At 41.1% G+C, this 27,179-nt stretch overlaps 1 protein-coding gene across 1 annotated transcript; it reads left to right on the top strand.

Moving 5' to 3' along the window:
• Positions 1–21,523: 21,523 nt before the first annotated feature.
• Positions 21,524–23,614, top strand: LOC147880703 (UDP-glucose 6-dehydrogenase 4-like). The gene has a single exon (XM_087370791.1). It carries the CDS (start codon positions 21,753–21,755, stop codon positions 23,199–23,201), a length of 1,449 nt encoding a protein of 482 aa, XP_087226917.1. The 5' UTR covers positions 21,524–21,752; the 3' UTR covers positions 23,202–23,614.
• Positions 23,615–27,179: the final 3,565 nt, after the last annotated feature.

Below are 27,179 nucleotides of genomic sequence, written 5' to 3' on the forward strand. Positions count from 1 at the left end.
ACAGGGTTCATAGTCTCTCCTGCTACTGCAAGTTGATTGTTATAGTCTTTTATGCGGAGTACATAAGCATGACCAGTTTCACTGCTGTTGCGGAAACTTTGGTTGATCTGGTTTCTTAAGGTGAGAATCCTAGATGTGTTCTTGGACTCGTAAAGAGCTGCGAACATATCCCATGCTTCTTTTGATGTCTTGACTGTGTTGAGCTGTCCTAGCATGACATCTTGCACATTCTACTTGATCAGGTGATAGGCATACTTGTCTTTCTTATCCCATTCTGCTTGAGCTCGGGCAATGGCAAGATCTGCTACTGGTGCAAAAACTGTTTGTATAGCTGTAGATGTCGTTGTAGATCTCGTTGCTGGTGCTATGACAACAAATGGAGTAGAGCTATTGGTGGTTGGATTGTCCAATGGTCTAGGTGTAGACCCATCGACAGACTCCCATTTGTCCTGAAGTATAAGAATGGTCTCCATTCGATATTTCCATGTAGCGTAATTGGAGTTGTCTAACTTAGCAGATGCCTCTAAATTGAGGTTGCTAGTTGACATGGTGCAAGAAATGTACTCAAAAGTGTCGTGAAAATCTCTGTATGAATCAATTGCAAATACACTGATTATGCCATGTGAAATCTCTGAACCGTCAGTGAAGGTAGAACTGCAATATATAAAATCTGATCTGTATTACAAGGCTTGTGGCAATGATGTCAGGAATAGCCAAGAGGCTTTATAAGGCTGAAATGGTGTGCACGATGCCATGAAATAGCCGAATAGGCTTTACAATGGTAGCATGTGTGTGTGAAATATAATGCTATCTGCCCATTGAAACAATCTGCAATGCCTCTGAACTCCGAAGTCTACTCACTGAACTGATGAACGTAAGGTTTCAGGTAATGTAATGATGTGGAACCATATATGAGCATATGGACTGACTCCGAGTAGATACTAGTCGAGAATTTTGGGCATGGCTTAGATTGGCAACTTGGGGAAATTCAAAGCATCCCCTCTATGGCGATATAGTCTACGCTGATCTAGATCTAAACCAACCGTTGATCGATGAAAGAACAGCAAATAGTTCCTTTTCTTTTGTTCTTTTTAAGTGCTGAGTCAGATACATCGATGTAGAGGCAAATGTGTGTGAAGGAAGTGGTTTTGTCGACGAGGCTCAAATGTGAGTGTAAGTTGTGCCAAAATGTGCACGTGATGTGACAAGCGCATAGAGCACGAAAAAACGATCGACTTTCCTTTTTGTAGCACCCTAAAATTCTTCCTAGATCAAGAGATACGACTTGATCTAGGTGGAGGGGCAAGGAGTGCAAATGGTGCTCAATGATGATGTGTCACTGAGTCACATGCAATGATGATGTGGCACTATGCCTAGCAAGAGGTGTGCCAATGAAGCCTGTGTTGAGGTTGCAGAAGTGGTCACATGCAGTGACTGTGAAGCACTGTGTGTGCTTGCAGAGGTCAGTGCTGACTGGACTACTGAGGTGGCACAGATGATGATGTCAGCAAAGCACTTGGCAATGCTGACGTGGCTACTGACGTGTCAGATAAGATGATGTGGCACTCGCTGATGTGGTAGTGGATAAGCTACCACGTGGCATGCGTTGGAGACTGATGATGTGGTAGATTGCTGATGTGGTGAATAGGATGACAAGGTGATGACGTGGTAGTCGAATGCCACATGTCAAATTTGTAACCAAAGGTGAGGTCAATCAGGGGATAAGGATGGCCCCTTATTTGCCACGTGTCGATAGAAGGGCTACCATAATCTTTTGAAGATTTTGACGGAATCTAAAAAGATTCTGTTGGCCTCTAGATTTTCGTTGATGGAGTCGTGTTGGCTCCCATGGAACTCGTTCCACATTGGAGCATTGTCTTCCAGCAGTGCAAGTAAGCAATGCAATGGTGCTTCCCAAGAGTTTGTGCACCGCGTGTAGGATTTGTTGGAGATGGCACTAGGCAAGGCGTTGGAGCCATTGGTAGGCTGGCCTTAGAGGCTGAAGAGAACTTTGCTGAAGGAGTCCGCTGCTAAATGCATCGCTGGAGACTTAGAGATCCGGTTGTTGCAGAGACCAGCTACTCTATGTAAGTATCGATTACGTGAGGGCGTAGGCGTTCTGTTCGTGGAGGCTGGTAGTCCGTTGAGAGGCTGTGCACGCATTGGTCGACCGGTTGGAGTTTTGGCTACAGAGGCATCCATTTCGTGTAGGCTATGGTGTTGGCGGCTATTGGAGCTCGGAGTGCAGGAGAGATGTAGGTCGATTGAGCCGTTGGTCCACGCTATTGTTGGTTGTGGGAGACTCGAGGCTAGGAGCACTTTGAAGCTGTTCGTAGATGGTCGTTGTAGATCGCGCATGAAGAGCTAATGGAGGGCGCTATGGGAGTCGACCGTTTGAAGCAGGTGCTGCCCGCAGTGTTCATGTTGATGGTCGTAAGAGCCACTGGACACCCCAAGGATGTAGGGAGAGCTGCTATCGGGGGGCATAGGCAGCTCTGTGTGTTGGCTGAAGGTTATGTTGGTCGTGAAGTGGCTGTTGAATGAGAAGCTTGCTGCTTCAATAGTCTGCTGTAGACCCTTGGAGAGCCTTAGGTAAAGCTCGTTGTGGCGAGTGACAGAGAATAAAATCTCTTACAAACACTCAAGAAGAAACACCGAATGAATATATCTATCTCATAACAGAAGTCTCTCATGAAATCTCTCTCTCTCACAATAAGAATGTCTCACAAAATGAATTGAAATCCTCACAAGGAAATCTCAAGAAATGAACGGAAATCTCTTAAGGAATGACAGAAATTTTTCCTCAAATGGACGGATGATGATCTCTCACCGGAAGTGGACTCTCACGGAGTACACTCAAGAGAACTCTCAATCTCACAATCTCTCTCACACTCTCAAGAATCGCAATGTCTTAGCAGAAGGCAAGGGAGCTCTGATACCATGACAAAATATGAAGAGGGGAGAGGAGAAGAGTGGAGATAAGGAGAGAGGGCACAGCTAGAGAGCACACCACAAATGACTAACCGTACACTAGATTTAGTTGAAAAAATAGGCATGCAGTGTAGACCTTACCCTTGCATAAGAGTTTGATGTCTTCAAGTTGACAAAATGGATAAGTGTGTGGGCCAAGCACAAGAGTAGGGTCCTTGCATCAGATCGCTGTGTCACACTGGCTAAGAGCGAAAACAAGAAGGTTGCAACAGCTTATGGGTAAGCTACGTCCCAGGCCACTGGTGAAGAGCCGCTAGCCTCTACATCCTCTCAACCATTGAGAGGTGATGAGGTTCAAAGGGCACAACACGTGGCTAGTAACATAGACAGAGTGTCACACTTGGCATATGTCACAGAGAGGGAGATACAAGTTGGTGAGAAAATCGGCTTAGGCACCTATAGCACTATATTTAAAGTGCGGTTGGTAGGAGCTGCAGGGTTGCCATTTCACATGGAATATGCCGGAAAGAAGTACAAGGGCAATATTGGGATGCATACACGAGAAGTAAGGAGAGAACAACTCATGCATATTTTACACCCAGTCCTCGTATGTGTGATCACAACAATACAAGAAGAGCCACTGTGGACCATCACGCCATACTTTAATAGCGGTAGCCTGTTGCATTTCCTTTAGATTCTGCCAATGGACCAGGGCAGGTTCACACGCTACTTCCACCATGTTCTAAGGGGAGGAGTGGATCTGATGGCCACAGCAACAAGGGGAGTCCAAGCTACATTGGAGAAGGAAGATATTGCCCAAATCAATGTCTTTTGTGAGAATCTCCTCCATATCATCCATGCACTTATGGATAGTTTAGTAAGACTACACGCTTAAAGGTGGATGCACATAGACCTACACCCGGGTAATATCTTGTTAGATTTTGTTAGAAAGTCTAGATGCTGAGTAGTCATCATATACTAGGGGATGACCATGGACTTCTCGGAGAGTTCAAAGGCATTCAAGCATCCGAAAGAAGCAGTCTTTGGAGACACATGCCATCTTTGATGAGTGAGTTCGTAGGAAAGGGGAAGAGAATGGGTGGGAAAGATGGGTTGCACTCGAGCTACATGAAGTAGCATTAAGAAGCAGATATACATGCCATGCATATATGTATGCATTGGGAGGGATCATTCTTGAGATGATTCAATTTTTTGAAGATGCGCGGAGTTACCTTGAGGATGATCGTAAAATGCCTCCTTCTCATGTCATTAATGCCATTAAGCGTCATACAAAAGAACAAATGATGCATCGCATTGTCGATTAGAGAAAGCCACTTGGAGAGACCGGTGATATCTTAACGAGAGTAGAATGTGAGGAAGAATTGGCTATGAGGCCTATGGAAGAGATGAGCCTTGCAGTAAGGCTTGCAACATAAGCCACCTTTTTGGTCTTGTAATATTTTTGGGACCCCATGTGTCAAACTTATTGTAATGAAATTCTTATTCAAAAATGAAATTTAATTTTTACCAATCGATGTAAATAAAGATTGCAACATGTAAATTTTGTTCAATTAAAGTAATTTTGTTATAACTTATTTTGCATAGCATATGTAACGGTTTGCATCTTGCATGGGATATGTAACATCTTCATTTTGCATCAAACATATTATTTGCATCTTGCGTCCTACGTCACACATCAGCACCTCACAAATGTTGAATTTGATGCCATTGACGCAAGAGGAGGCTAACGTGCCGAGCACCAATACTTGCAGTTCAAGCGGCTACGAAGGGTTGCGAGTGCAACGCTCAAGCATGTGCCACACACTATTGCACATATACCCATATATGCTTAGCCAAGAGGTCTATATGTTTAATATTACAAAATTTGCACACTTCTAATATTAGATGTATCATTTCTTAAGTCTTTTGTCAATAATTATCACATACAAACTAGCAATACAACACCATGGGTGTTGGTTTTGCAGGCATGCATGCAATGGAAAGAAGTCAACAAGCTTGTCTCGAAACAAGAGCTTTTGGCAATCTGGCCCTTGGAGACCGATGAAAGCCTCAGGTAGCCAAGCTAGGAGACATAGAAGAACAATGGAGGAAGGTGGAAGCACTCCAACCCAAGCTTTGGACCAACATGATCACAAATTGCTGAGATGAATGGATTCGACAAAATGCTTGGCATATATATATCGAGGTATATGGGAGGCACCGCACCATAATCAAGTGGCAATGTACTTTCCCAAATTCTTGTATGTGTACTTCATAAAGGGAATCTAGGTGGATTTCTCATCTTATAAGGACAAGTGTACCCATGGTCGTACTGAAGTGACGATCACCCAGTCACAATTGTCCACAGCATTGGAGGGTGCATTGGAGCAACAAGTGGTAGAGCTTTGTGAATGTAGCCCATTTGAGGAAGTCCAATGCTTGGAAACCAAAAGACTACAAACCAAGCTAGAGTTGCAAAATGACATTATTGCTTTACGTGCCCAACTGAAGAGGCTCGAGGACCTCAACACATGGTTGTGACAAGAGGCCCACAATGCACGTGCAGCACTAATCGGTGATGTGAGCATGGAGGCATGGTTAGTTGTTTGTCAGCATCCATCTTCTCAATGATATGCCATGCAACCACTTCCTTCTGATAGCCCAGACAATTCTTTGTGCCCAATATCCCAGTGTTATGTTTGATAACTCAACTGTCCACTATGCTCTACCTTGCAGCCATAAATTTCATATTTATTGTCTAGTAGATTACTTGCTGACTAGAGCTATTTGTCCACTTTGTAAAGCCCAACTATTAATTGCATTGTACATGGTCTTGGGCTTAGGACAGGTGTATCTAGGACCATGACTTTGAACTCTTTACAATGTATATGGTCTCTATGATGGAAATATATGACTTTGTTTCAAGTTATATGTTCTTTCAAGTTTATATGGTTGCAATTATGAATGAATAAAGTAATAAAGTAATTAAAATTTAAAGAATAAAGTAGGTTGCAATTCTAAATAAAAAATGCACAACTAAATGGAAAAGCATTTAGCATTTGCACAATTAAAGTTTATTGAACAAAAGAAATCCTTACATGTGCATTCCATCTGAATTGGCAAACTAGCAATCCTAGGTTTCTATCTCGCATTAAAATGCTAAAACCTAAATGAAAAAGCATTTTCTATTTGCCATTGAAATATAATTTTAAGACTAAAGAAAAATGCCATAAAAATTAAAGAATTGACAAAGTCATGGATAATTATATGCACTTTCATAACAAGATCTCTCTCTCTCTCTCTCTTTCTCTCTCTCAATTAAAACTAATCTCAAAAGCGAGCCAAAAATAATGGTACCAAAGGCAAGAAATATCACTTTGCATATGCTTCTTTCGCACTTCATCGCACTGGCTTGTATTCCGTTTAGGCTTGGATCACTTCAAGGGGCAGTTCTTAACCGTGTGGTCAGACAGACCACACAAAAAACATGAGTTTGGCAAGTTCTTGTACAAAAAATATCACTCCACCCCTACGATTGAGGATTACAATGCTTTCAGGTAACTCTTCAGCTAGATCTAGCTGCACGCACACTTGAGGATTACCCATGGGATTAATGAACTGCTCTCTTTTAACACTAACTACCTCTCTGAGGCTGTTATAGATTGAGGCCGTTTGATTACAGAGTGAGAAAGGCAAGTTAGGAAGCTCTACCCAAACTGGGAGAATAGTGGAACTGGGGTTATCTAGGCTGAAGGACGGAGACCACTTATCTAGATACAGAGGCTGATTGCGCACTGTCCAGAGTCCATGAAGAAGTACTCTTGCAGCATGCTTAGCTTTTTCAAAGAGAAAAATAAAGTATCCTCGTCTCAGGAAGCAGACGGTGATTAAGTTACCTCTTCTACCCTAGTTGGTTTGAAACCAGTATTCAAGAAAAGTAGCTGGGGGATGCAGACCATGCAGATAGCTAACAAGTGCATGCGATTCAAGCCATTCGATGGGGAAATATTTTAGTTGAGGGGTTTTTTGAAAACCCCTTGAATGCACGTGATACCTATGATATCTTAGTAGTGCACCCCCCAAGATAAGCCATAATATAATATGATTAGCGTTCATGAACTCTAATATGATTAGAGAAGAAAATATCATTAACACTGTCTTATATATAGGCATTTGCCCCCCTCCCTTTTGTAATCAGCTTTTCAAATAGGCTGAATATCAGGCCTAGGTAGGCCGACCCACATGCTTCTAGGGCCGACCCCATAGGAGAAAATAGGGGTCTGCCATGCATCCTTAAGAGGCTAACACCTGGCCCTCTAAAGGGCTAAATCCTACCCTACATTGGCTGACAGGGTTTGCCCAGCAATGGGATATCACACAGCCCATAAAATAGGCTACCCCTTCTGCCATATGGGCTTTGAACATACAACATAGTTGGCCGATAGACCACTTGAGCCAGTATCTAGCTTCCTAGCGCTTAGAGACTTGTGGCTCTACTATGCAAAGGGTGGCCACATAGGCCGGACCACTCTACCCATAAAAGTCCTGCTACTACAGGTGGGGCTACATCACCAAAGGTGACTATAAAATGGTATATGAATTTACTTTTTTTGAATGGTTTTTTTCCTTGGCTTTTGTTCTTTGCTTTTGAATATGTGTTTTGCATATAAGTTTTTATGATTTTTTGGTTTACTCTGTATTGTATCCTATAAATTGAATTGATTTATTCTCTATTGTATCCTATGAATTGATTTTTTGGTTTATTCTCTATTGTATCCTATGAATTGAATTGATTTTTTGGTTTATTCTCTATTGTATTCTATGAATTTATTGCCCCACTTAAAATCCCATACGACTATAGTTTTTGTGGAAACATAGACACATGCACCTAGTTTTATAGATCTACTCATATGTTTGCACATGCACAAATATGAACACGTATTCTGTAACATGGAAACATGCACCTAACGCATACTCATGTTCTTGCACATGCACAATTTTGTACTAACAATCATTTTTCCTTTGGTTTTTGCATCTTGAAGATATGTAAGACCTTCTTACCTCCTTAAATTGCTTGTGTATGCAAATAGATTCTATATCCGTAGAGGTTGATGAGCAGGGAAATTGATGCCTACCATTCATAGGAGCAAGTGGAAGTGATTCCCCCCCCAGCTTGGCATATGGGAATCTTTTCTAGGATTGATCCATTTCTTCTTTTGGATTGCATGTGGTGCTTTTATTTCAAAATTATACTGATAGGATGTTTATCCAAAAGTGTAACTTAGGCTGCAACAACCATGACTTGTAAGCATGTTATCATGATGTTGGTTGTAGCACATCAAGGTCTACTACATGGGTAGTAGAAGAACAACCATGTGTGCAACAAGGCATGCACAAGATCTATCACACAAGGTCTAGATGATATTCAAACAATAGAAGCGCATTTGATCAAAAGTATCAGCCTTGATTGGCTAAGGATAAAGGCCAACCCATGTGATAATTGATGGGTCAAGGTCAAGGCTAGAGAGACTTAGCAAATGGGCTCAGATGAAATGCTATGCCAGACTATATACATACCCAAAAAAATCAATGCAATCAAATTCCAATAGTAGTACTTTTAAGGTAGTACCACAAAGGACCTTTTAATCTATGTATTTACCATGCTATACAAATTGAGAAGTATCAAGTCTAGAATCATCTTCTAAGGGAACTAAAAAATTGATTCAATCTCACTCACTTTTTATCATTCAAGGTTGGAGTAGGCAATATTTGACATCCCCTTGAATATCCTCATTTTGATTCATCTCATAATCATAATAGTGTTGTATGTCCTGCCCTCCCTGCTCTCATGTGCATAGCCCAATGTGAGCTACGAGACTCTCCAACATTGAATGATCGACTTGGCCCCCTAGGCTTCTTTTAATAGGGCTTAGAGTGCCCTAGGGGTTGGCCAACTAGTCTGTAAACTTGTAGACTAGTCAATCTACTCTCCCTTCTTGACAAACAACTTATACTTGTTTAGCCTATAAAAGGCCTTGAGCCTGGTGAATAGTTCATTCATTGAATGAATTACTTGCCCTCTGGGGACCTTTATATAAGGCTTGAAATGCCCTAGGGACTAGCCAACTAGTCTGTAAACTCACAGACCAAACAGTGTACTAACCCCTTTCTTGACAACCAATCTGTACTTGTTTAGTCTAAAAAAGGCCCTAATTGTGGTGGTGCCTATTGGACTGCCTCCTTTTACCTCCCTTTGCACTTGGTAAAATAGTATCCAACTACCCACAATAGTATATTAACTTGTCTGTAGTAGCCGATCTTGTCTCTATAGACATACATTGACCCCACACATTTGCACTTGACTCCCATGGGGTAGTTTTTTTGACTACTATGCCCAGTTAGAATGCTCTAACATGTAGTAAGTAGATTTTCATCAAGTTGTGCAAAAATAGCTTTACCTAGTTTAGGAGATGTCCTCTCTCTTGAAAGGCCCGAGCTTGACTTTTGTGGAGCTTTAGGTGCTTGGATTCCAGTCGCTGTGTTATTGGAGGCGAGAGTGTCAACTTTGTCTCTATGGGAGTTCTTGGAGGACGACGGACCATTTTCTTGGGATGGCTTTGCAACTGTGGTCTGGGTCCCGTGCTTTGCTTCTTGTACTCCCTCTTGTTCGGGAGTTGCCAAAAGGATTTTTCTTTCTCTGAAGAGGACTAAGAGGAAGCCCCCTCTACTTTGTTGGAGAGCTCCCACATAAGAGGAGCTGGGTGTTGTAGCTTGTCGAGAGTGGCCAAAAGTCGGTGCTCTGGCATTGAAAGCACCACGACCTACTGACTTTCCTAGCCTGCTTCCTCCCCGGCTTACGAAGGTAAAGGCGTTTCCTCGTTCAATAATTCCTCCTTGGGTTCGTTCTTGTGAACTAGCAGGAGAAGCCCAAATTTCTCTGCTTCCATCTCCGATATTCTACTGAGGTGGAGTGGGAAAGTTGTCGACTAGTGGAGGGAAGGAAGCGAGATCAGTGAAGTCAAGGCCGTTGTATTCCCTTCCAAAAGAAGGTCGAAGAGGCACAGCCACTATCACATCGTGCATGAGGACCGAGGGATTCTCTATGAATGTCGCATGTGGCAAAGTGAGCGTTGAGACAAAAAGGTCGAAAGGAGGGATCCGTACTCGAGTTTGAGAGAAAGGAGAGGGAGCCTAGATTGTGAAGGACACAGGTCACCATTTCCATCTCCATCACTGTCCTCCATCCGTCGAGGCCTTCATTGCATTTCATTGCTATCTTAGCCCTCATGTTTTGGTCCTCGGACTTCTATGCAGCTTCCATTGACGTTGCAATGAGGATGCCATGGCGAGCGAGAGAGCAAGTGACGATCTAATAACCATGCCAATACCAAATGAGTGACTTGCTGTTGAAACATTTAACAACGAGGATGCCATGGCGAGTGAGAGAGCAAGTGAAGATCTAATAACCATGCCAATACCAAATGAGCAACATGTTTTTGAAACATTTAAATGTAACATACTTATTCAAATTACAAGATGTGAGAATTTATCCATATATTTTAATTGTGGTGGATTGATCATGATCGATTAAATTGAACAAATAAAAGAAGCAAACTCTTGCGAATTGTTACAATTGAGTTGAAGATACATGTTATAGAAGCATTTTTAAAACCATATGTACAATCCAAGGACATTACAAATTTGGTAATCAAAATTACGATCATATGGGTCAAGCTAAAAAAAGATGCAGCATAGTATTCAGCCTCGCCTAACGACCATGTAGGCATGGGACCACATGCTCTTTCTTTCCCCTTATTTATGGGCTGATTTAGCCTACTTCCCGTAGAGATAGTGCTTACAAAATTCAAAATCAAGAAAACTCAAATGTGGTACACAACCCAAATGGCATAAGAGTTTCATTCCATTCTTGCTCATGTGCCCCAACCGGTAATGCCACAAACAAGTACATGATCAGACACCCTTGATACATGTAAGGGATACAATGTCCCACACTTGGCACCCCTTGCCAAGACCATAGAGCCCTTTTGAATTTTCCAACTCTGAAAGCCAAAGGTGGTCTAAAAACCAGCATCATTTAGCTAACTTGCTAAAATGAGACTCTTGGTCAGCTTAGGCATATGTCTCACATTTTTCAAAACAAAAGAAGACCCATTTGCAAAAGAAAACTTTATATCACCTGCTCCCACTATGTCACATGCATAGTTATTTCCAAGATGCAAACAACCTGTCTAAAAAATTTCACTATCATAATTGGAGAACCATTCCCTATGGGGAGTAACAAGAAATGAAGCACCAAAATCCAAAATCCAATCCTAGGAATATGCATCATCTGAAGTGGTAAGCAACTCTGTAGGTAGACTAGACATGAAGAGAATGTCGTTGTCATTATTTTCAGTGACTGCATTGATCTCCTCGATCTTCAATTTTCCTTTGTCCTCCCTTGGACTCTCTTCCTTCTTCTTTGCAACCCAATTTGCATTCTTTTTCTTATCCTTTTGCTCTCTTTTCAGCTTGAAGCAATCCTTTTTCATGTGGCCCTTCTTGCCACAATGGTAACACTAAATGTTATGTGCCCTGGATCAATTTGGATGCATCTGCTAAGCTAGACAATTCCAACCATGGCACATGGAAATACCGAATGGGGACCATTCTTGTACTTCAAGACAAATGGGAGTATGTCGATGGGTCTATACCTAGAACATTAGACCGAACTAGCATCCACTCCCACTCTTGCCCGTAACACAAGCAGTGGGATCTATACCTATACGACTAGTGTCTACACCTGCTGTCTACACCTGCAGTAGATCCTGCCATTGCTCGAGCATAGGAAAAATGGGACAAGAATGACAAATATGCATATCATTTAATAAAGAAGAATGTGCAAGATGTCAACGCTTTGTCATATGAGATGATGCACTGCTTTTGATGTACCAAGGATGCTGATCTGCTTGATCGACTTGATAACTGCACTTCCCTTTTTAATTACAATCTATGTCAAGATACATGGTTTCAATCTTTTGCATATCCTCACTTGCAAGAAACATATTCTTGGGTTCATTGGCATAATGACTGTGACTTGAATGTCCATCGTGATGATTTCCTCTTCCATGAAAATTCCCTCAATTGCTACTGGGGATTGACTGCCTTGGTCGTACTGCTTCTTGCGACAATCTCTTTCATAGTGTCCAGAATAGTTGCACTGAATATTTGACACATTGGTGGATGCATTCCCTCTTCCTTGAAATTTGAATGTTTTCCTCTTGGTTGTTGATGCTGATGCCACTGAGGATGATGCTGATGTTGATTTTGACTTTGTTGTTGATTATGAACACTCGACTGAAATGATCTACCTCTGCCAGTACTTCTATCTAAAGCTATGAATGCTTGATCATTCGAATGACCTTATACATGCGTGAATGGCCTAAGTCATGAGTTCTCCACCAAATAACATTGACTGTAGCTCTTCCAGAGTTGGAATGTGATGTTGAATGGAAATACTCTGGAATAGATTCTTGTATCCCTCTCCTAGTCCATTTAGGATGACTTGAACCATTTCTATGGTAGTCTCTCCTGCTGTTGTGAGTTGATTGGTGTAATCCTTGATCCTAAGTATGTAAGAATGACTAGTTTTGTTGCTATTGCGAAAACTCTGGTTGATTTGGTTTCTCAGTGTGAGAATCCTATTTAGACTCATAAAGAGTAGCAAACATATCCATGTTGAGCTATCCTAGCATTAGAAGGATAGCAGAATGTTATCTACACGTCAAAATAACACACCGAATCTAGTTCAAGGGAAAGGCATTGTCCCTATGGACAATTTCACTAGAATGAAAGGATTGGTGAAAGATGTACTATATGTTCTGAAGCTCAACAAAAACCTCTTGTCAGTTGGGCAAATGACAGAACACAACTACCAAGCCATCTTTGATGGAGATGAATGCATGATTAGAGACAAATCTAGAGGATATTAGCTAGTAGGAAAAGGAGTCAAGAAAGGATGCTTGTTTAGAATGCTAGTTTGAGTTCTAGACTTGCATGCCACGTCAGCTCAATTGCAACAGATGCCACTTTCCACAATATGGCACAAGAGATATGGACATGTCAATTTCAAAATCTTGATATAGCTCATAAATTAGAATATGGCAATTGGAATTTCTAAGCTACAGTTTCTTAGAAAAGTTTGCAAAGCGTGTTGCTTCAGTAAACAAAAGCGAACCAATTTTGGAAGAAGCACCTCTCAAGCACAAGATATTCTTGATTTGAGTCGCACCAATGTATGGGATTATGCCCAGACCAATAGCATTAATGGTTCACTTTACTACTTGACTTTCATTGACAACTATAGCAGATATTGTTGGGTCTACTTTTTGAAAGAGAAATCTGAAGTCTTTTCTAGATTTCAAGAATTTAAAGCCATGGTAGAAAACCAAACATGCAAAAAGATCAAAGTCATGAGATCAAACAGAGGAGCTAAATACATGTCTTCAGCATTCATGAACTTTTGCAAAAGTAATGGCATTCGAAGACAATTCACTTGTGCAGATATTCCTCAACAGAATGCAAGAGCTAAAAGGAAGAATGGTACTTTAGCAGCAAACAATTCTAGAGCAATGATCAGTGTGAGAAGAATCTTCTGAATCAGTATTGGGCAGAAGCAATTGCCACTATAAACTACTTGCTTAATCGGCTTCCAGCCAAACCGATTCAGGGTATGACACCTTATTTCATGGACACAAGCCACGCATTGGGCATCTCCCTTTTTTGGTTGCATAGAATATGCCCACATACATGACAATGATCGCAGAAAATTGGATGCAAAGTCACACAAATGCATCATGGTTGGCTACAGTGAAGAGAGCAAAGCATATAAGTTGTATGATCCCATCAACCGAAAGGTCATCATCTCCAGAGATGTAATTTTTGATGAAAAATCAAAATGAAAAACATCAAATTCTTTGGATATATACACATTTTTTACTTAGTCACATACAGAAAATGTTGATGAAGGAGCAAGACTGCCAGAGACACCCCGAGAAGAGTAGCAACTCAGATGGTCTGCTGGGGAAAGCAAACCACCAGCAAGATAGACATATGCTCAGAAAGGAAAAGAAATTTAGGTTGAAACCACCAACTATGCTCTTATGACTACCATCATGGCCATAGAAGAGCAAATGTACTTTGAAGACATAGTCGACAAGCTAGAATGGCAAACTGCTATGAATAAAGAAATGGAAGCTTTGTACAAGAACAATACTTTGGGAATTATGCAACCTTCCACCAGGAAAGAAAGCCATAGAAAACAAATGGGTTTACGAACTGAAGTACAATCTAGATGGAAACATTGAAAGATACAAAGCCATACTAGTTGCAAAAGGATTTGCACAGGAATATGGTCAAGATTATGATGAGTCTCATGCTCCAGTAGCAAAGATGGATTCCATATAGAACTTGATATCACTTGCGACACTCACAAGATGGAATGTGTACCACTTAGACGTCAAGAACGGTTTTCTCAATGGTTACCTAGATGAGAAAGTCTATATGCAACAACCAGCAGATTATGTTAAAAAGTCTGTATGGCTTAAAGAAAGCACCTAGAAGTTGGTATAGCATAATTGGCAAGTATTTTTGCTAATCTGATATACATGAGCTCCAATGCATATCATACTCTCTACTACAAAATTCAAGGGGAAGACATCACTATTGCACTTTTGTACATAGACGATCTGATTGTGATAGGAAGTAATGATAGCTTCATCAAGAAGTTGGAACAAGACTTATCTACAGAGTTCAACATGAAAGATCTTGGACTTATGCACTATTGTCTTGGAATTGAGTTCTAAAGAGACTAAGACAACACCTTCATGAGTTAACTAAATTATGTTGACAGTCTCGTGATGAAGAGACTAAGACAACACCTTCATGAGTCAGCTAAAATATGTTGACTGTCTCCTGAAAAAGTTTCATATGGTAGATTGCAAGATTGTAGCCACCCTTATGGAACATAGTTTGAAACTTAAAAAAGATTTAGAAAAGTATACAGTCAATGATAGGTACTATCGGCAGCTCATCAGGTCTCTTATATATTTGACTATCAAAAGGCCATATATTGGTTATGCAGTAAGCTCACTAGACAGTCTATGCCAATCCAAAATAGTCTCACTGGAATGCAGCCAAAAGATTCTTAAGGTACAATAGAGGTACAAGACAATTTGGAATAGAATACAGAGGAAGTCATCCAAGGTTGCATTGATACTATGACAATGACTATGCAGGAGATCATGAGACGAGAGACCACATGAATATACATTTTTCCTTGATAAAGGTGGTATATCATGGTTGTCAAACAAGCAACCACTGTTTCTTTGTCTTCAACAACAAAAGTAGAATATAGAGCACTTGCTATAGGTGCATGTGAAGCTATATGGCTCAAAAGACTATTGTCAGAACTAAATTACTTTGATGAACAACAATATATTGTGATAATCAGTCGGCTCAAGCATTACCCAAGAATCCAATATATCACTCTAGGACAAAGCACATTGATGTCAGAGAGCAGTTCATTAGAGAAAGAGTGTTAGTTGGTGGCATCACACTACAACATTGTGATAGCAAAGAGAATGTTTTAGACATCTTTACCGAACCATTTGGCAAATAGATTTTTGAGAAGCATCGACAAGCTCTTGGTTTGACAGAGAGGAAGGACATTCCCATTAAAGGGGTGTGATGGAATGTAACGCTCAGTCCTTCTTCGATTCCCAAGAATCATCAGCTTGAGGGAAGGCCTACTTCATGGCTAAGTGAAGTACACGCCAAAAGAGAAGAGTATAATAACTAGGAGCCTCCTAATCAAGGTGTACTCAATGTGGACAAACTACATGCAACTTAAAGACCAATGTATAGGAGTAGCTCTAATCATGTAGGTTCCAATTTCAAGTCAACAAGCATTTTTTAAATAAAAAATTTACCTCAACTCTGCGTGCTTCTGGAGTCTAGGCCCTATGCACCATATAGCCTTGCCAGCATTAGCTAGTGTGTTGTGAGGAGCATGTAGCATAGATTGCTACATAGCTCTCATGCTAAATACTAGAGGCATCATTGCTAGCCCTAGACCCATTGTATACATACCACATGCCACCGTTTATAGCGCAATCTGCAAGAAGTCTCTATAGGAAGCTTATAGTATGTATAGTCACCAATTCTAGTCTTGAAATTGGCTATACATCCCACCATGTATAGCACAATCTACATAAAGTCTCTATACAAAGTCTATATAGCAAGTCTATAGTATGAATAGCCGGCCGCTAATTCTATTCTTGAAATTGGCTATACATATAGCTCAATCTGCAAGAAGTATCTATAGGAAGTCTATAGATGCCACCATGTATAGCACAATCTGTAAGAAGTCTCTATAGGAAGTCTATAGTATGCATGGCCACAAGCTCTAGTCTCGAAATTGCTATTTGTTAACTATTATAGCCTAGTTTGAATACCATTTTTGCATGTAGGAATATTACAATCTCGCATCGGTCTATCTATCTATCAATTGAAATATATATATTCCCTATGTATACATGCCTTGTAGAAACCCTTGTTTATGGATATAAGGCATGTCAAAAGGCCTTGGTGAAAACCTTGTGTATAATATGCTTCACAAAATATTTGGTTAAAGCCTATTAAGGACCGATTGGCCAAGTACAAGTAGGAAGAATAAAAAGTAAAAGACAAGTAGTAGGAGCAAAGGATCTCTTTGAAGAAAAAGAAAAAACAACAAGCAAAGATTGTAGGAATTTGGGCATGAAGGCAAATGGATGCAACACAATTTGTGAGGAATTCCATCTTCTTAAGCATGAAATAAGTAATTCTCTCTCTTACTTTCTATGCCATACACTTAATATCAATATTTCCATTATTCATAAATAAAATTGCTTTTTGAAATTAATTTCCATTCTCTATTTCAGCTTCGTGGGAGATCATCCACAACCATCCATGCTCCAAGGATGCATAGATGCACTTCATTCACATTTGATGCAAGAGCACGATCTAGAAATGAGAATCAAAATTAAGAAAAGAAAGAGACATGAATATAAGGATGAGACGTTAAGTATTGACATGGATGAGGAGTACATCTAAGGATGAGCCATCAATGCTGACATAGATGAGAAGCATCAAATGTAAGAAAGCAAAGAGATATGCATTTGAGGATGAGGAGTGTATCTATAGAATTGTAAAAGCTACACTAAATGCACAAAGTCCTAATAATAGAAATAAATTTAGTAGAAACTACTTCATGTTTCAAAACTTTGATGGGAAGAGAGATACAGACACCATTTTATCATGGATTTCTTAGCTTATGTAATAACTTTTTGTGGAGAAATTCTCCAAAGTCTTCATTGTATGTAAAATCCTCCATTATTACTGTTATTGTTTATTCTTTATAAAAAAAGGGGGCGGGGTTGAAAAGGGGGAAGAGGAGAGGGGAGAGATGAATTATGTGAAGGAGGAGGTAGGAATCAAGTATATTTGAATTGATGCCCCGTGTCATACATTTAACAAAAGTCCACCAAAGCTCTTAAACCCTAGACCATTTAGCAAAAATATTAACCAATGGACTGTAGGTTAATGATTCTTATAGTCACTTAACAAAGCTGATTACCTATGGAGGGAGTTGTTATAAATTATTCTAGGGTATTATAACGTGCTTATGCTCCCTCCACCTTAATATTTTTTAATGCTCTTTCCATACTTCATTCCAATCAATGTATGATCTTAATCTATCTATTTAATCCAATGTTAGCGACAAATAAAAAAAGAAAATTTATGATGTCACTAACATTTTATGCATGTGATACCACTCTTGACAGCCGCTCCCTCTTGCCAATCTTACAAGTTGAAAGGAACTAAGGTATGGATAGTTGAGGAAATTACGCGAGCTAAGTTAAAATAAGACAACAAAACTAGCCAAAGTCAAGACTTCTAGGAAAGATGGAAAACGGCAGTATATCGTGAAGGCATAGCAACCATAAAAGAGTTTAAATATAAACCAAAAGACTCTTAGTGTTAAACTGATGTATTGCCAATCATAGTTTGCAAGTACTCTCAAAATCTGGAGCTACTTTTTGCACTCCTTGGAAGCTGCCATGTGCCCTTTCTCTGTAGATGTACTAGATGGTTTTTCTTTGTCCCATAGACCTATCGGTATTCCGTGGACATTAACAGATTGTGTGTGTGTGTGTGTGTGTGTGTGTTTGACCACCAAGCAATATCCATGAGTAATCATGCTCTCTTTTTAAACTAAATATGTGAAAAAACCTCTAAGTTGGTAAAGTGCAATTAGGACAATAATAAATTTGGAGGTTTGGATAACCTCCATTTTGGTTCGATAAGTCAAAATGGTAAAATTCAATTGGGTATTTTATCAACACTAACTGTGACAAGGCCTCCACAATTGATTGGACATCCTAGCCCAAGGACTAAAGCACATTTAAGAAAAGAAAACCGACTACTTAAATCAAAGGTCCTCCTACGTCTCATTTTTCCTACCCACACTCCATCTGAGGTCATCCTCAAGAGGATGCTAGCAAGCCTTATGGCTAGAAAATGCTAGCCTCTAAAATGATGGCATGAATTAATAGGGAAGATTTCTTAAATATGCCTTCGTGGTCCTCAGGTTAAAATGTTTAATACATTTTCTAAGGGTAAGTGTCCATGAAGTACCTCATTTCCATTTTGACTCGTTAAAATAAAATAGAGGTTATTTTCCAAAAGCCTACAAATTAATCAAAAAATCCTATTACCATATGGACTTGGAGCTTTTTTTAAAGAATATTTAAAAAAATTTTATAATTACTTGTGGGCATTGCTAGCTGGTGTGTGTGTGTAAGATTTTACAACACCCCTTTGCATAGTGAAAAGACAAAAGAACAAAGCTAGACAATGAAATAGGACTAATTGCATTAATGGAAAATTTTGTACAATTAGGTGAATCCCCATTTATAAAGGAAGCTAACAGTGGGCCCTTTTTGTAGAAATGACTTTGCAGAAACTGTATAGAAGTTGAGATTGGATAAGTCCTGGCAAGCATCACTTTTATTGAAGAGGGGAGTCTGCCTACCTGCCACCATCCAACAAGCAAAATAGTAAGAACCAGTTTTAACTTTAGTTGGGAAGACAAGTGTCATAAACACCCCTCCCTTGTTATCAGAGTCACAATAAAATTAGCACTTGGCCATACACTTATCAAGCTTAATGTAAAAACAAATTTGTTTTGGGTAGAGGAATGAGTTTGGAGGTTACAGAGAAGAAAATATTGAAACTTATTAGAAGGGTGGGTAAATGAGAAGAGTGTGGAAGGGAGGGGTGTATGGAAGAAGTGTGGAGGAGGAGGAGTGATGCTGGCAGGTGTAGTTTTCAATAACCAAGCCAAATTGAGTTAAGAAATAGAGGGAAAAATAATACAAATTAATAGAAAAAAAGGGGGAAAAAGGAGGGTGGGGACTTAATGTACAAATATGGGGGGGGAAAGGGGTTAATTAATGAAAAAAGATGTGGAAATAAAGAAGATGGAAGTGTAATTGTGTGGCTAATTGAGAAGAAAAGAATTTCAATAAAAAAAGGGAGGTTAGAAGAGGATAATATAGAAATAAACAAATAAAGGTAAGCCAAAAAAGTAAGCCAAAAATAATGTTTTAAAGAGAGGGGTTAAATATAAAAAATTAAGGGGTTTTTAAGGGAGGGGGGAGGGGGGGGAAACTTAGACATAAATTTAGAGGAGGAGGAGGGAGGGGGTGGGTGAAGGGGAATAAAGGAGGAAAAAATTAAGAGGTAAAGATCAAAGCGGGGTGGGATGTGGATTAAGAAGAGGAGGGGGTGGTGGGGGGTTTGCAATAAAAAAGGATGAAGAACCTGTAATAAATGACACCATGGAAGACCACGAGATTGGAGAGGAGGGTTGTGCAGTCTTGCTGAATGTGCATGGAAATGATGGCACTATAGCCAAGGTGGCAAAGGTTGACTAAAGCAGTACCTGTAAGCCCATTTTCCAAAGGAGGTAGATCATAAAGGTGCTGGACCTCGTGGTTGTCGAGCCACGAGCATGTAGTTGCTTGAAAAGCAGATTGTGCGGACTATGGAGGTAAGCATGCGGTGGAGTACTTATAGCAAGGAGTGGCAACGGGGTACTTTAAGAGCAGCAGGATCTAGGCGAGGTAGTGAGGGGTGGGAGAAAACACGCACAAACAATCCTAGAGCAAGCGACTGTGTGGGACTTAGAGCTACGTGCAGGCGAGGGGGCAGCGATCAGTATGGGGTAGGAGGAGCATGCATAGTAGGGGTTGTGGGAGGGGTAGTAAGGGTGAGTAGATGGGTAAGTGTGGTGGTTTATAGGGGGTTTAATACGGTATGTAGTCGAGGGAGTCGGGCGTGAGAATAGGACTAGAAGTCAGAGGGTTTGGGAGGTAATGTTAGGAGGTTTAGGATAGTGATAACTAAGAAAATTAGAGAAAATATAAAAAAGGAAGTTTTAGGAAAATAATAACAAATATAAAAGGTATGAAAATAAAGAGAACTATGAAAGTTGTGCATAAATTGAATATATATGGAAAGAAGGGAAAAGTAGGGAGAGGGAGTTTTTAAGAGGGGGAAAATGGGTAGAGCAAGAGTTGGGGAGGCTTCAAAATGTACAAATTAAACAAGGTGAATGATATATCTATCATTCATCAGGCTTGCCCTCGCCTAAGGTGAAATGCGCAGAGTGAGCATTAAATTGGAGGCCCCAAATTCAGGAAGGGACGATGATAGTGAAAAGTAAGAAGGAGATTAGGAGTGTGGAGAGAGGAGTAAATGCGAATGGCCCAAAAGTCATAAAGGGACCCCAAATCTTCAATTCTCTGTGCCAAGGTTTGGAGCAACTGATGGGAATTTCGAACCACCCGAAAAATTGAAAAAAAAGGATTTTCCCTTTGAAGACCAAATCATCACTAAGGCCTTCCCTAGGGGAGGAAAATGTTTTGGTGAAGTTTGAAGGGGCCGGAAGGCGAAGAGTAAAATCGTGGGGTGGTGCTCTAAACATAGAATTTGGAAAGGCCGTAAAAAAAACAAAATGAAAACGTATTGAGTAAAATCGTGGGGTGGTGCTCTAAACATAGAATTTGGAAAGGCCGTAAAAAAAACAAAATGAAAACGTATTTTCGCTTCTACTGAGCGTTGCCTTCACGTAGGGCTCCTCGTGGTGGGAGGCCAAAAACCTTCTCTTGAAAACTTTGACTTCAAATCAAAGAAAACTGAGTTAACCTGGTTTTTCTCTAGGCCGCCTCATGAAGGTGGCAATGTGGGCAAAACGCGTACGTAATAAGGACAGGATACGCACAAACAAAAAGAGTGGAAACGATCAAAATTCAAGACGTAAGCAAAAGTACCACAAGGAATGGACGGAGGGGTGACGCATTCCACAAGGGAACACACGCCTTTCTTGCCGCGTACAAGGGAAGTTAGTTGGACTCCTACTGCCGTTGTTCGTTGTCCAGTCAGAGACAGAATAGAATCGTCCTCCCGACGTCCTTTCCAGGAAAATGTTCCGTGCGTTACGGGCGACCCAGCGGTCATTCCAAGCTACTGCTCGTCCCATTGCGTGCGACGTGATTCCCTTCACGTCGTCCCTGCGTGCTCCCCAGTCCCCTGCTTCAAATGCTCCTCCTGCTCTGCTCTGCCCTGCTCTGCTCCGCCATAGCCATAGCCTCTCATCATCCTTCTCCTTTCGAGCTCCCTCTTCTTCTTCCTTTCTTCTTTCCTCCCTCCTCACCATGGTGAAAATTTGTTGCCTCGGCGCTGGCTACGTCGGTGGCCCGACCATGGCCATGATCGCCCTCAAATGCCCCCATATCCAAGTCTTCGTCGTCGATATCTCCGTCCCCCGCATCACCGCCTGGAATAGTGACCTCCTCCCCATCTTCGAGCCTGGCCTCCACGACGTCGTCACCGCTTGTAGAGGGAAAAACCTCTTCTTCAGCTCCGATGTCGAAAAGCACGTTGAGCAGGCCGATATCGTGTTTGTTTCTGTCAACACTCCCACCAAGACCAGGGGCCTGGGCGCAGGAAAGGCCGCTGATCTCACCTACTGGGAGAGCGCGGCTCGCATGATTGCCGACGTCTCCAAGTCCGACAAGATTGTGGTCGAGAAGTCCACTGTTCCTGTGAAGACGGCGGAAGCAATTGAGAAAATCCTCTCCCACAACAGCAACGGCATTAGCTTCCAAATCCTCTCAAATCCTGAGTTCCTCGCAGAAGGAACTGCCATTGAGGATCTGAGGTATCCAGATCGCGTGCTGATCGGAGGACGAGAGACTCCCGAGGGCCAGAAAGCTGTGAAAGCTCTCAAGGATGTATATGCTAACTGGGTCCCCGAGGACCGAATCATCACCACCAATTTGTGGTCTGCAGAGATCTCTAAACTTGCAGCAAATGCGTTTCTCGCTCAGCGAATTTCGTCGGTGAATGCTCTGTCTGCCCTTTGTGAAGCCACTGGAGCTGATGTCTCACAAGTGGCCTATTCGGTAGGGAAAGACACTCGAATTGGTCCCAAATTTCTGAATGCCAGCGTCGGTTTTGGCGGATCTTGCTTCCAAAAGGACGTTCTCAACTTGGTCTACATTTGCGAGTGCAATGGACTCACCGAAGTTGCGAACTACTGGAAGCAGGTGATTTCCATCAATGACTACCAGAAGTCACGGTTCGTGACTCGGGTTGTGTCTTCCATGTTCAACACAGTCTCGGGCAAGAAGATCGCCATTTTGGGCTTTGCCTTCAAGAAAGACACAGGAGACACCAGAGAGACTCCTGCCATAGATGTCTGCCATGCATTGCTGGTCGACAAAGCTCTGATTAGCATCTACGATCCACAAGTAACAGACGATCAGATCAAGCGAGACCTCTCCTTGAGCAAATTCGACTGGGATCACCCCTCTCATCTGCAACCCACGAGCGAAAACGATAGCTTCAAGCAGGTCAACACGGTGAAGGATGTATATGAAGCAACCAAAGATGCGCATGCTGTCTGCATTGTCACAGAGTGGGATGAGTTCAAGAAGTTGGACTACAAGAAGATCTACGCGAACATGCAGAAGCCAGCCTTCATTTTTGATGGCAGAAACGTGGTGAATGTGGAGGAGCTGAGGAAGATTGGCTTCATTGTTTATTCGATCGGCAAGCCTTTGGATCCTTGGATCAGAGATTTGCCTGCTGCTGCTCCATAATCTACGCAAATGCTTTGGCTTCTCCTTCCTAATCTATCGCATATTGGATATTACAGCTCGTGCATTCTGAGAGCTTCTCAGTATCATTGACATTTTTACATATAGTCTCACTCTTCATATGATTGAAGCAATGTTTTTTTGAGCCACTTTGATGGCAGACATGTGGTGAATGTGGAGGAGCTGAGGAACACTGACTTCATTGTTTATTCGATCGGCCAGCCTTTGCTGCTCCATAATCTACTGAATGCATTGTCTTCTCCTTCGTAACCTATCACATATTGGATGTTACAGCTCTTGCATTCTGAGAGCTTAGTATCATTGACATTCTTACATATAGTCTCACGCTTCATATGATTGAAGCAATGTTCTTTTGAGCCATTTTGGAGATTTCTCCATCATGAAGTTGCTATCATACCTATATACACAAACTTTTTTGAAGGAATGTCCTTTTGAGCCATTTTGGAAACTTTTCCAACATTAAGCTGCAATTCTTTTGAGCCATTTTGGACTCCATCATGAAGTTACACCAATTCGATATATATATACAAGACTTCAAACTTTATTTCATGTTGCCTTTATTGCTTTCGGGAGTGGTTATTGTAGCACATTTGAATAGCTGCTCCTGAACAGGAGACCCGATCTGCATCTTTGGATGCAGTCAAAAAAACTTGCATACCCAGTTCGATATATATACAGATTTTAAACTTTATTTCAAGGCGCCCTTTATCTGTAGCAGATTTGAGTAGCTCCTTGTGAACAGGAGACCAGGTCTGCTTCTTTGGATGAGTCGAAATAAATTTGCACAGTGCATACGTCCTTAATGGTTTCTAATGCTAGTATCATACAACACTAGGTTACAATGCAACAATTTATTAGCCAAATTCTCACAGTCCTGGCTTAAAGAATACATGTTCTTTTACCATGGCAGCAGTTTAATTGTCCATGGTTAGATCATTTGCAAAACAGGACCAGACCTTGCATTTACTTGCGTATTATGCTTGAACAATTATATGCTCATTGATTTTAATTTTTGTATGAGCTTAAATTGCCCATAATGTCCTGAAGTCTTTTGAAGATGGAGTTATTAAGCTGAAATGATAGGAGTGGTAGAGCCCTCCATTGTCATAGCCAAGAGCTGATTGGATAGGCAAAAGAGTGAAAAATGCCTCATGTAACATGCAGGTCCAAGAAAAAACAAGGAGGAGAAGTGTGGGAAAGGGAATGGGAAAGGGGGGAGGAGTGGTGTTACATAGGGCTCAACATGGAAACCCCCCATGCTAGGGTGTAGTGAACGACAGCTAGAGTGATGATTAAGCTAAGCGAGTGACGGGAACGATGAGATGGCTTTGTTTCCTTGCCACACTTTTCAAATCCTACTCAAACCACATAACTCTTTGTAAACCTTAAATGTTTAGCATTGCCCTTACACCTTCTCTCCCAAGCTTGCAACCCTTTCTAAACCCTAAGCCCCCCAGCGAACCCTACAATTCTTTCTTGACCTCAAACTCCTAGCGTAGATATCTCATTCCTTATCTCCCATAATCCATGAAGGAGACTAGCTCTCCCTTTTCTCAACCTTATAGAAACCCTACAAATCTGTTTGGACCTTATAGTCCTAGCGTAGGTTTCTCAAACCTACCCTTCTTCTAAACCTTGCAAACACTTTTTGAAGCTTAGACCACAATGGAGGTGAGAGCTCCCATCCATTCCATTTAATAACACTTCTTCTTTTCCTAAGCTCATTCAAGGACCACTTTTCACATTTTAAGCCTATATCTCTAGCCAGAATATGGCTGGAGGCCCTATGCTACACTGTTGATCAATTATGCAAGACCAAAAAATTAAGCATAATTCAGGAGACTAGAACCTCTAAAGTGAGAGACAAATAGTGGCAATATTTTGGCACCATCGTGTCAACACTAGGTCTCAGCACTTTGTGCTAGTGCTTTAGTTCATCTTATGGCCTTTGTTTCATCGAGGTGTGCAGGACAATTGCCATTTCTGACCAGTAGGGGGTTTGCACATGTAATCAAAGTCAAAGACAACTCAAAGCAACTCAAGATCAAAGTCAAATAATTTAGTGAAATCTTATTACTGGTCAATAAAGCAACATGGTCAATCGGTTGACTCGAGCAATAGCTTGTCAGTTTAAAAACTCAAAGTTTAGCATCAACTCGATCCAAGTGAATGAACATTCTGATGGAGTGGTTTGGTCAAAGGCATGTGCTAGTCCAACATGGTCAACAAACAAATATATAAAAATTGAAAAATAATATTTCTTTTTGGAAAAAATAGATCGTAATGTGGCCATGCATGGGCTCTCCACCTACCATCAAGAAGATATAGGCCAGGAAACCTTACAAAACCAGTAAAAATATAAGAAAAGTTCAAATGTTGGGTAGATCTCATGAATGAAAAGGGAGATGGACAAAAATCACTAACGAAATCTGGACAAAACTGGATCGAGCTGACAAAATTGCATTGCTGCCTATGCATTCGCCTCGGATATTCACATCTAGATTTGCACGTGTGATCAGGATTGTCTCTGCTTGGAGCACTTCTATTGATATTGCCCAATATATTCAGGTATAATACATAGTTTGATCCAAGGTATTGGATTGATGTTAGGAAGGGAGGCATGTTAACCTCCATACCAGCATATCTATTTTGGCTTCATTGATGGATGAATTAGGCATCTTCTGGTACATTATGTAGGCATCTAGGGGATGCTTGGTATACTGTTATAACTCTTACAACAATTCATGGTCAGATATATTTACCTATGCAATTTTCCTAGAAGCACAATTAAAATATTGGCATGGAGATTTTGAGACATGGGGTGATTTGTTACAATGTCATATTATTGATATTCAAGCATAGAGAATTGTCTGGGATCATGAGAATATTACTCCAAATACTTACCTTAATGATATTACACAAACTTTTGCTGAGGGAGAAATAGTTGACATGTTGCCTTGGTCTGGAGAACTATTAGCAGTTGGCCAATCCAAGGGCTATGTTTAGAATTTTTAGGAAAGCCATCCCAACTACGTGGTTTAGGATAGTCATAGGGCAGCCCCAATGGGCTGGCTTACAAACTAGCAATTGAAAGATTACTTGCTATTCCAGGACTTAGAGATGGAGAATGAAATCCAATATCGGTTTCAGAATGAACTTGGTGATGACATCTCTCCTATTGAAAGAGGAGAGCCTCAAGGAAAGTTCATGATTCCCAAGGTCAGTTTCAAAACTAATTTTGTCTTCCAAGAGTCCCTTGGTGATGGAGTATGGAACGACAGAGTAACGATGGCCATGGGGGTAATGAGAGGAATGATAAAAAGTGTAGGGGAGCCATAGCCTCGAGGCACAAGAACCTTCTTTTTCCCACTTTTAGCCCTAATGTATCTTTCCTCTTTGACCTTTGCTTTTGCTACTACTTTCACTTTGGAGATTTCCCGTTGACTCTATTCTATATTCTTTTGCTTGGTATTTTGGGTCTTAACCCCAAGCCTTTGATTGTAGGCTATACACTAATGACCACCGGCGCCCCTCCCCTCATCAAAGCCTGACAAAAGTACGTGTGGCATTGGCCCAAGTGGCCGATCCCCACCTTGCAAGGCAACAAGGCTATGGGGATGCTTGGGAGAGAGTCTCTTGCACCCCTTAACTATTTTGTACCGCTTGAGGGTGGACTCCCTCCTCCATGCCTTGCTAAACCTTTTTCTCCTCAGAATTGTGAGACACCTAAGAAACACACCGAACTAATCCTCCTCCCACAGTGACAGGAAGTGATGCACGAAGCAATGAACCTTAATAGATAATTGAGTATAAAGCTTTGTGCAACATGCAATACAAATTACGGTGTGCATCATCCTCATGGCCTGGTGACTGTACCATATATACTTTTTCTTGCAAACCACCATGCAAGAAGGCATTATTCACATACATTTGATGTAACAACCATTCCTTAGCTACAAC

This window comes from Dipteris shenzhenensis, chromosome 32 (assembly GCF_047967505.1).
Source record: "Dipteris shenzhenensis isolate YYH24624 ecotype China chromosome 32, Dip_SZ_1.0, whole genome shotgun sequence".
NCBI lineage: Eukaryota > Viridiplantae > Streptophyta > Polypodiopsida > Gleicheniales > Dipteridaceae > Dipteris > Dipteris shenzhenensis.

What these genes read in the sequence shown, in the direction of transcription:
- LOC147880703 (XM_087370791.1), top strand. Translation starts at nt 21,753, where the DNA reads ATGGTGAAAATTTGTTGCCTCGGCGCTGGCTACGTCGGTGGCCCGACC.